The 11,160-nt window shown below is 44.9% G+C and overlaps 2 protein-coding genes across 11 annotated transcripts in view; both read left to right on the top strand.

Annotated features, from left to right (window-relative positions):
- The first annotated feature begins 124 nt into the window (after positions 1-124).
- LOC108629340 (spermatogenesis-associated protein 20) lies at positions 125-4,387 on the top strand. 4 transcript variants are annotated; one of them, XM_026817197.1, is made up of 13 exons: positions 125-154; positions 630-800; positions 949-1,309; positions 1,381-1,524; positions 1,591-1,680; positions 1,748-2,005; positions 2,070-2,249; positions 2,321-2,530; positions 2,610-2,802; positions 2,878-3,046; positions 3,121-3,329; positions 3,627-3,826; positions 3,911-4,387. In XM_026817197.1, exons 2-13 carry the CDS (start codon positions 655-657, stop codon positions 4,163-4,165), a joined length of 2,415 nt encoding a protein of 804 aa, XP_026672998.1. In that variant the 5' UTR covers positions 125-154; positions 630-654; the 3' UTR covers positions 4,166-4,387. The 4 variants fall into 4 exon arrangements, with proteins under 4 accessions (XP_026672998.1, XP_017887432.1, XP_017887436.1 ...); XM_018031943.2 differs by lacking the exon at positions 125-154 and adding an exon at positions 224-479; XM_018031947.2 differs by lacking the exon at positions 125-154 and having other exon boundaries at positions 672-760.
- Positions 4,388-5,298: 911 nt separating this feature from the next.
- Ca-alpha1T (Ca[2+]-channel protein alpha[[1]] subunit T) overlaps positions 5,299-11,160 on the top strand; it is a 51,898-nt gene continuing 46,036 nt past the window's right edge. For all 7 annotated transcript variants that reach the window (XM_018031987.2, XM_018031985.2, XM_018031986.2 and 4 more), the window contains exon 1: positions 5,299-6,628. In XM_018031987.2, the coding sequence (XP_017887476.1) occupies positions 6,231-6,628 (398 nt within the window). In that variant the 5' untranslated portion in view covers positions 5,299-6,230. The remainder of the gene's footprint in view (positions 6,629-11,160) is intronic.

Consider the following 11,160-nt stretch of genomic DNA (forward strand, 5'->3'; position numbering starts at 1 on the left):
CGTGAACGCTAGATGGCGCCACGATGAACTCCAAATTCATCGGAGCCAAGCACTTTCGCGGCCATGAACGCTAGATGGCGCCACGTGCAACCCCAAAATCATTTTAACTTATGTTTTAAAATGTTAATTAACCTAATAATTGATTAAATAATAGGTAAGTGATACAATAAACGAATAACGTTTATTTTTCAATCCCTGACCGAAAACTCTGCTTATATGTCGAAAAGAGATAAATTAAAAACGTCTTTCTCTTCTAATAGAAATGCGCCATCCCATTTTTTATTTGTATTGCAGTAGTGATTTCACAACAATGAGGATGCAAATGAATCGAAATGAACGTATGTTAACATAAGTCAAAGCGAGGAAGTCTGTGTAAATATTACCTCGTCTCGTATAAACTGAGCGGAAATGATCTGTGATACGAATTGAAAATAATTAAATTTTAGTGATCTACTAACGAATTAATATAAATTTTGACGGTACATTAATTTCTAGGAGAAAAATCTGTAACATGTACTTATAAAGAATGAACAGAGTGCTATAACATTCTCTAATAGTGACATGTTACATATACATTCGTCTCATTTATTTTGCGCCATGTATATTCATAATTTCATTGTTTTTGTCAGATACATATTTCATGCAAGGAGTGTTATGATTTTGGGAAGATACCGCTTTCTGTCAACAATTGACTACCGAACTGCATTACCCAAAAAGTGGTCAACCCAAAATTGTGGAGTACCCGGACATATATTACAAAGTAATTTTGTATCACTAAACAAACCTCTGTATTTAACCAGGTAGAGAATCTAAATATGAATATACATACATACGTACAAAGTTTGTAAACTCTTCTTCCACCATCGCCATCTGATTTTATTTTCTCTGCAATTTTTCTGTTTTACAAAGTATGAAACTGAATTGATTGACAAGTGAATGATTCTCTAGGATAAATGAAAGGTCACTGAGTGCACCATTGTTCGAAAATATGGCATCAACGAGTAATCCTGAAAGTGCAGAGAGAAAAAATCGTCTGAATTCAGAGAAGTCGCCGTATTTGCTGCAGCATGCCACAAATCCAGTTGATTGGTATTCGTGGTGCGATGAAGCTTTGAAGAGAGCAAAGAAAGAGGACAAATGTATTTTTTTATCTATCGGTTATTCCACGTGCCATTGGTGTCACGTCATGGAAAAAGAATCATTTAAAAATAAGCAAATCGCCGAAATAATGAACAAGTACTTTATCAACATAAAAGTAGATAAAGAGGAGAGGCCAGACATCGATAGGATATACATGACATTCATACAAGCAAGTAATTGTAACTACATTGAATTCTAATTAAACATTGTACATAGATTAAAAACTATTGTTCGACATAGGCAACGAGCGGACACGGTGGGTGGCCGATGAGCGTCTTCCTCACACCTGATTTAAGACCCATAGTCGGTGGAACTTATTTCCCTCCAGAAGACACATTTAGACAAACAGGATTTAAAACAATTTTACTCAACGTTGCCCGAAAGGTACAGATACTTGATTCTATAGACAATTGTAAGATTAATATTAACTCTTTATTTTATATCTTCTAGTGGAACGAATCCAGAAGTAAACTAGCAGAAGTTGGTTCCAGCAACCTTGAAACTTTACGAAATATTTCGAGAATTCCGCACACGTCTAAGGTAAGTAGATGAAATAAGTTCTCTTATCTTTTACTTAAAAGAATTGTGTCTATTCTCACGTGTATAGATACACGATATACCTCCATTGGTATGTGGTAACATGTGTGTTCAACTACTTGCAAGCGAATTTGAGCCTAAGTTTGGTGGATTTGGTTCCTCGTACAGTATGCAATCCCCGAAGTTTCCGCAACCGGTGAACTTCAACTTCTTGTTTCACATGTATACACGCGATCCTGATAGCGATTTCGGCCCAAATTGCTTGCATATGTGCGTGTACACTTTGAGGAAAATGTCTTACGGCGGCATTCATGATCACGTGGGCCAGGTAAGGATTTTGATCGCTGAGATTCATCGTTCAGAAGACTGTTAAGATTTCTATCTCCAAGTAGGGCTTCTCGAGATATGCTACAGACGGAGAATGGCATGTTCCACACTTTGAAAAAATGTTATACGACCAGGGTCAATTAATGAAGTCCTATGCCGATGCGTACCTGGCGACCAAAGATAATTTTTTCGCTGAAATCATAGATGACATCGCGACATACGTACTAAGAGACCTTCGACACGAGGTATCTCTATCCGTTCTTTTGAAAAGAACTGTTTCTGTGTTTACGCTTGTCATTTATTCTGTGTGCTTTAGAAAGGTGGATTTTATAGTGCTGAAGATGCAGACTCTTATCCGACGCATGATGCAGGTGCGAAAAAAGAAGGTGCTTTTTACGTGTGGACCGCTGCAGAGATCAATTCACTTCTCGATACAGAGATTTCTAAAGATAATAATACTAAGCTATCGGATATATTTTCTAGGCATTTTAATATAAAGGAATCGGGAAATGTAAAACCGTCCCAAGTATGTAACATTTCGTTTTCTATAAAAATGAAGAAATTAATCTTTATATCGCTAACGAAATGTATTTGATATTTATTAGGATCCACATGGCGAGTTGACAGGAAAGAATGTGTTAATGGCATACGACGATATCGAGGAAACTGCTAAACACTTTAATCTTAGCGTCGAAGAAACGAAGACACATCTCAAGGAGGCATGTTCTATTTTATATAAAGCGAGATCTGCAAGGCCGCGTCCTCATTTGGATGATAAAATTATTACAGCATGGAATGGTAAGCTTTCAAGAAGAATGCATTTCGTATATAACACTGTTTCAATAGCTAAATTAATGAACTATTGGAATTCAGGTCTCATGATAACCGGCTTAGCTTTCGGAGGTGCGGCAGTTGACAATAAACGATATATTGAATGTGCGGCAGATGCGGCGAAATTTATCGAACAACATCTGTTCGATGAGAGCAAAAATATGTTACTTCATAGTTGTTATCGCGGTGAAAAAAACACGATTACTCAAATGTGAGATTATTTTTATTATTCAACTATAAATTCTGAGTCTCAATATTATCACATTCTTAACACCATATTTCTAGGCGTAAACCGATACCTGGTTTCTTAGATGATTATGCATTCGTTATAAGAGGATTGTTAGATCTGTATGAATCTAGCCTGAACGAGAAATGGTTAAAGTTCGCTGAGAAGTTGCAAGATCTTCAAGATCAGTACTTCTGGGACGAGGAAGACGGCGGGTATTTTACGACGACGTCGAGGGATCCGAGCGTGATCGTCAGGCTCAAGGAAGGTATGTTTAAGTATTTTCAAGGCGATACTTGCGGCGATCAAAATTCGTGTGCTCTCGTGCTAGTACTATCGTGGTAGTTGCAGCCGCGTTTAACTGCGAAGTCATAGAAACCAACGTTTTGCAATAAAGCTGAGCGTATCCAAATATTTATAGCTAGGCCTGGTTAGTGTTTCATTAGATTTAGTCGTTAAGTTCATCAGGCTGTGGCTGTTGGATGCGTTTTAATACTAGGCACTAACATGTACGAGAAAGAAAGATCGGGTATACGTATTTTAAGATTTATAATCTCATACACAGCTTACGACGGAGCGGAACCATCCGGTAACTCGGTCGCCGCTGAGAATTTACTGAGGTTGGCCGATTACTTGAGTCGCGACGAATTCAAGGACAAAGCGCTGCACCTTTTCAGAGCGTTCAGGCATTTGCTGATGCAGAGATCCATCGGAGTTCCACAGCTAACGTCGGCGCTCGTTCGCTGCCACGATGATGCAACGCAGGTACATGCGATGAACTTACGCATATCGCGAGAGCCGCGCCGAGTGTTCTCGGAAATTTGATAAGCCCTGAATTTTCTGATCCAGATTTACGTGGCTGGGAAACGGGGCGCCAAGGACACCAACGATTTGCTTCGCGTTATATATAAACGTTTGATACCCGGCAGGGTTCTCATCTTAATCGATCACGACGAGAGGGACAGCGTGTTTCGTAAAAACGAGCATTTCGATAATATGAAGTGCATAGATGGTCGAGCAACCGCTTACGTGTGCAAGCATACCTCGTGTTCCTTGCCTGTTACGAGTCCCGAGCAGCTGTCAACGTTACTGGATGAAAACTGATAAAAAACATTTTGTTAATGAAACAAGTAGATCGACAGAAGCAAGAAAATTATCGAATTTTGTTGATGTTCTGTAACCAAATTATGTATAATAAAATCTAATGAATCTCAAGTGATGATATGCACTGTATTATATCGCAATAAATTTTAACAGGTATATCAATATTTGTTGACTATGCTTGTAAATATTATTTGTTTTAATAAAACGGAACGTTTAAAAATATTTACTCTTTTATTACCCCACGCCCAATGTAAATGACATTTAAATATCGATCAGAGAAAAATATAGGATGAATGAAATCGCGTTAGAAACGAAATCGGTATAGTCTGTTTTCGCATATTGGTCCGGACTTTTGTTCGAGTGAAATATAACGCGATACGTACCGCAAAATCGCGTCTTGAATTCCAACCGAAAATAGACGCGGTATATAAACCATTCGAGGAAGAGAGAGATTGAAAGAGACGCTGAAAGAAGAAAGCAGCGAGGAAGCGAAACGATATCGAGAGTTTATACAAGAATTAACAAGCATCCCTTTTGGAATCGATTAATAAAAAAAGAGCGTTGAAATATTTTGATAAGAAAAAGCGATGAAATGATAAATTTCTGAGGGGGAAACTTGAGAATCTTGAATCATCTTTAAAGCCCTGGGAGATCGAGTCCTCACAATGGTTCGTCGACGAGCGTTTATCTCGTTTTACAGGAGAACGCAATTTATAGCGAACCATATTTCTATCGAACTGCTAACGCGACCGACAATTGAGAATTACGTCGAGACGTTATCGTTGAAGTGAAGCTAAAGGAAGAGCAAAGAAAGCGCGTGTGGCACTTGGTCGGCAATGAAGCCGGAGGCGACAAGATCTCGAGAGGTGGTGCAGGGCCAGCACCCTTGACTGGTCGCTTGCCACCTTGGCTGTTTCTGATTATCTCTACTCTCCTTTTTCCGTTCGAGTAGATTATCTACGATGGAGAGGTCACGCCGCGCGGCGCCGAGAACGCGCGAAGGGAGGCAGAGCGGAGTAGGTGGATCTGCTGATCTCGAGGGAGGATGCAGAAGGTCGCGAAGCTGATGAGCGAGGGACGCCTAGACGGAAAGGGTCGCGCATGCGTTCCGTTCCGTCGACAAGGATGTTCGACGTTTTTTTCAGTCACCGGTCGACGCTGCGCCGGGCACCGTCGACGCGCACGTTCGAGAACAGCTTGGTACGGATCGCGGTTATTCTAACAATTATCTCAGACAGACTCAGTTCGGTGATCGTTGATCGGCCGCGATCGATCTTACGAATTTAAAAACGGTGGGAGACGAGTTTCCGGCGGAGGGTAGCCCTCGACTGGACGGACCGCTCTTCACGGGGTGCCACACGACGTGCCACGCGCCGCTCACGCGCCTTGCCTTTCTATCTCGCTGCCAAAAGCTGTCTCCCCGAGACCAAGTTCCCGCACGGTTCACGAGTTGCAAGCGTTCTCGTTCCCGCTTCCAGCTCGGTCATCGATGGATCGCGAGATCGAGTGCCTTCGTATCGCCCGGAAATCTTTGATCGGCCGCGTCGACCTGGTCGAGAGCGGTCCTGCTTGGTAGCAGGTGAACCCGCGCCACGGTACGAGAGGGCACCGAAGGTGAGAATCGCAGGTGAGAGAAACGGGGCAAGCGCGTCGCGAGGCACACGGCTACGCACCTGGATTTTACATGGCATAAAATGCGGCCAGCGGACGTGCGGCAGCTTCTTCGATCTCGAGACGATTGTGGCCAAAAACGCGGTGCGCGTCTCTATCGGTAGGCCGTGCGGGGATACGTGGTTCGTATCGCTCGTGGCATCGGACCGACAGGCGACCGACGACCGAATTACGAATTCTCGATGTCGTTCTTACTCCCACACCTGGTTCCGTCGTTTAGAGCAGCGACGTCAACGTTGTCGCGAAAAATCGGAATAAATCTACTCCGTGACGAATCATCCGGCGAGCGAGCTCGGGAATCGATCAACATCCGATCGAACGGCAGCCGCCTCTGAACGCGAACTTCGATTCGTCATCCTCGCGTCTGCTGGACGACGCTCAACGATCGGGAAGCATGTCGTTGCATTATCCTCAGGGGTATCGATATCGTCCGGCGAGCAAAGCTGCCGGGGCAGGTAACGGCGAGCAGGGTTCCGACAGTGACGTCGCCGAACTCAGTGACCTCGAGGACGACGAGGACGAAGATGGGGGCGGTCAATCGGCCAACAGGCGCATCGTCCACCGAGATCAGGAGGAGGACGACGACGACGAGGACGACGAGGAGGAAGACGAGGACGAGGACGATGACGACCAGGACGACGAAGAGGACGAGAACGAAGATGACGACGACGACGGGGTGGACGACGTGGACGGCGACGAGCTGCCCTATCCTGGTTTCGTGCCGGTCGCACTGCGATATCTCGACCAGAGCACACGACCGCGCAACTGGTGTCTGGCGCTCATCACTAATCCATATCCTTTTGGATCGCAACGACGCTGCCTGCTCGTTTATAAACGGTGATATCGTTATTTTTACTCTACTAACAGCTATCCGACGATCACCCTGCTTCGCGGAACGGAATAAGTAAGTTTCATATCGAATTTCACATCGTACCGCTTTCCCAGTTTCGTCCGGCATTTATTTTCCTCTCCGAAGCGAATACGCGACGCGGCGAGCAAATTCTTCCTCACGAAATTTCGAAATCTGACTGTTTCTCTCTCTCTCTCTCTCTCTCTCTACTTTTTCTCGACTCCATTCACACCAGGCGGAACTGAAATATTTCAACGGCTTTCATACCGTCCGCGTTTATCGATTGCAAAGAGCTCCCTTTTATTCTAATATATTTGACGAAAAAATTTCATGTCAAATTTATCATATCTCCAGTTGATTTTTATACTTCGACAAAATTATGCGTTATAAATCGTATTATTAAAATCTGTTTCTAATATTTCCGCATATTAGTTCGCTTGCATGGAAGTAACGAGGTGAGACGACCCGATTTTCTTTCAAGCGACAATTCCGCGTAAAATCGCAGACACGAGGAAGAGAGTTAAAAAGCGTGTTGTCGACGATATTTCCATGGTGGTATCGGATGGAATGCGCGAGGTCGTTTCGAAGGCGTTTTAAATAGGTCATTGATTGACCTATCCCCAGGCGAATCGTAGTATGCTCGTACAGATACTCGACCGAACGGGCACGTTTTGTCTACATTCCGGGTTCCCAACCTGTGGGTCGCGACCCCCGAGGCAGTCTCAACGTGCTTCCTGGAGTGTCGCAGCGGCTATTTCTGTCCGCAATTATTTTTATAAGGAATTCCATCGCGTAGGTTTCGAGCACTCCTTCACAATTCCGAGATATTTATTTTTAACGCACCTCTCTTCCTTTTAAAACTAACTTCTTTTTTTTGTAAGTGAAAAACGTAACGAGGACTGTAGAGAATCGTTTCTGATCTAACGTCGTCTCTCATTACTCTTTGGTAACAAATGCACGTTCGAATTACGTGCGCTGGAGGTCTTTGAAAAGCCGTGAGGGACGCTGACAAACGAGACCATCGGATCCATCGTTGTTACGAGAGTTTTACAGTTTTAAATATGCACGACCACGGTCCAATTTCGTCCGCTTGCGTAGAAGGAAACGGGTCGCTCGAGGACCTGAGAAAACCGCTGGGAACACTGGTACCGTGTTTCAGCTTCCTTCTCCGACCGCAACCGGGCCGCTCGTTTTACGTGTGTCTGTTTGTGCGTGAAATTGCGGGGTGTGCACTGTGTGCAGCGGGAACGCACGTGGTCGGCGGGCAAAGTTTCGTCAGCCAGCGAGCGAGCATCGGGCAATGCAACAAGCGTCGCCAGAAAGATTTCCATTGTGCACGCGGACAATGGACGGCTGGAACTACTGCGAATGCGGGCCAAGCATTTCGCAATTCTCCGCCGCTTTTATCCATCTCCCGTTTGCCCGTGGAAATTGAACAAACGTTCCCCTTGTACCTTTCCCTTCGACGAACGCTTATCTACTAGCCGGCAAGAATTTCTTCCGACGTTCCCTCCACCCCGCAGGCTCCACGGTCGATGGTCACTTCCTTCCTTTCAACTTTTCCAACGGAAGCGCGCGCTCGTTTTCTTCGGGACTTCTATTTCCACTTGCCTTTCGACGATCCTTCCACGAGATTTCCGTTTCGCCCTACTACATATTTCGCATCGCGTTTCGGAGGAGCGTCGATGAGAGTCGAAAAGTAGAACGCGAAGATCCTTCTCATTTTCAACGTATTCTCCATTCTGAATCGCAAGTAGTTGGCGTTAAAATTTCAACGGTACGCGACAGGATCCTCGTACAATTTCACGACGAACGTACGAGCGGGTTAGAAGCGCGACGTCTGCTTTATTATCGGGTTATACTACTCGATTGTCCGGCTGAATGATTCAGATGCAATTGCGGCACGTCACGAACACGCGAGCCGCTTCCGCTCTCGTGTTTTGCAGTACGAATCGCTTTCAATTTACGCAGCTTGCCCGGACCGAGACGAATGAAACCAATTTTTTTATTCACAGCGGGACCGAACGTTGTTGCACGGTCAAAAGTTTATAGCGAAAACAGAAACAGGAATCGATGAAACGTCGCCTGAACGGGACGAAACGGAGCGATTGATCAACCGATTTTTCGTCAGACATCGATGGAGCCGGAAGCAATAGCGAGCGAAACGATTTGCATACATCGGCGATGCAACGGCGACGGCCCCTCGGCTCTGTCCCGTCGAATTCCGTCGATATTGTTCCGATCCCGGTGACCCGTTTTCGTCGCCGCGCATTCTTTTTTCGCGCGCCCCAGAACTCCATTACAAACGGGGCGAAAAATAATCGAATGACCGGGAGGCGTCGACGAGGCAATCTTCGACAGGCCCGAATGCCGCCCGGAAGTGGCAGTCGATCGAGACAATTTGCCCGGCCGCTTCGCCCGGCTGATTGTCTATTAACCGTTCCGTAAACGAGATTCGAAGCGTCGCGTCGACGAGAAACGGGCCGGCAGAGACGTTGCCGATGGTTCGGATCGTTAGATAGGCGGAAGTAATCGATCATCGGTTGTACGAAACGGCGCGGCGCAGCGACGACGACGTCTCGTTCCGACTTTTGAGCGGGCCGTCTCTCCTTCCAGGACCGACTCGATTTACATGCTGGTAGCTGTCCCACTTTTGTCCCGATACCTTGGCCGGTTTACGAGATTCGATGCATTCGTCTCGTTAAATCCCAACCTACTTCCGAAAATGTTTTAAGACGCCGCATACTTATGCGGCTGTATTTCAGTTTCTGTTCATAGTCTATAACTTTTCTCGCGGGATTTGTTTTTAAATCCAATTTCGGTTCCAATATGTAAGCCCGAAGGCTTCCCATTTGCATAAAGCTGTCGTAAAGAAGGAAATGTGGCTCTATGGAGGAGCCACGGTGCCTTTGTGGAGTTCGCCCATATTTATTTCTCAATCTCACGATCGCGCGGAAGGCGATGAATCATCGGCGAGCAAAAGGAAAATCCTCGAGGTTCGCCGAACGGGAACGGTGGGGAAAGGATGGATTTTCAGCGGGATTTAGGTTTCCAGGCTCGACAGACTCGTCGGATCGATTGGCCGTATCGCGAGAACAGTGAATTCGAAAGGAGCGCGACGTGTCCTCCGATCGACGTCCCTGACACTTATTCGGTTTCGACGCGACGTTCGATTCTACCCAGCATCTCAACGTTTCGCCCCGCTCTTTTAACACCGTCTCCCGATCATCACGCTGCTAGCCACTAAAACGTTACGTTTGTCACACCGGTTGATCAATCGCAATTGCTCTACTTATTGGTCTCGTCTTCCAATTAAAATAACAACCGTCGGTTCGATCTTCGACGAATGGTTTCACGACGGTGAGCTGCTGAGTGTACAGAAACAAGTTCGATTCATATATCGTACTTTGACAGATCGAATCTGCTCGATTCGTTCATCATTTACAGTAATTTATGAAACATATGTACCATCTATGTTCACTCGGTCAAGAATAAATCATAATGGAACTGATGTTCCACACTAATATTCTATAATCACATTCAATTAACTCGTCCTGTTCATGATTCGAATATCTATTCGAAACGGTTTTTGTCCAATAATCGTGGAAACGTTAATAGAATGTCGATCCGTTATGTGCGACGGGGTACCTGAGTTATGCTCGAGGACGATCAGAGCCTCTCGATTCGTTTATCCGCGCATGCATCTTATCGGGTTGCGTATCGACGGGATCATCCTAGATAAAAAAGACAGTGGCCTGAATGTTTGCGGGTGCGAAAGATAAAAGTTATCGATGGTGTACCGGCGCGGTGCTACAAATCCAGCACGTTTCCCACTTTATGTTAACGGCTCACGAGGCAATAAAACGACGGGATCACCCGTCGCGGAAGGGTAAAAGGAAGCTGAACATCTTCCCGATAGTCACTTACTGTGTCAATTCTACATACTTCTTTTTATATGCTAGTCGCCCGTGAGACGAGCTCCCTGTATCGTACATCTGTAGGCCTTCCTATGGAAAATTACATAGACATCGTCAATTCACTGACAATATGGATTCATAATATTCCGGTAGTTATTAAGAACGTTTTATCTCTCAAGACAATAGCTGCTAATATTCCTATCTGGAAAGGATCAGAAGAAGAGAATTTAATTTGATGTCGATTCGTGGCACGTCGAACGAGGGGAAAATTTTTGTACGTGAGCGCAATGGGAATCGCGGTCACGCTTGGGTATTTCCTTCTTCTCGTCCGTTCTGATTGTTTAATAATTACAAAACCGAACTTTTTGCAAAACGCTCCGGCATATTAAGGATGTATTGGCTATACAGTCAATCCCAAAAGTTTATGCACTTTAGAAACGCATTTTTTAAAAAGAAATCAGACGTCGAAAGAACATTGCTAATAATAAACAACAACAAAAAATTTTTTTATTTTTCCGAGATTTTTCCAAGGGGTACCCCTTCAATTTCTTCCAAAT

The sequence above is a fragment of the Ceratina calcarata genome, unplaced genomic scaffold (assembly GCF_001652005.2).
Source record: "Ceratina calcarata isolate Rehan_Ccalc_2016 unplaced genomic scaffold, ASM165200v1 scaffold568.2, whole genome shotgun sequence".
Taxonomy (NCBI): Eukaryota; Metazoa; Arthropoda; class Insecta; order Hymenoptera; family Apidae; genus Ceratina; species Ceratina calcarata.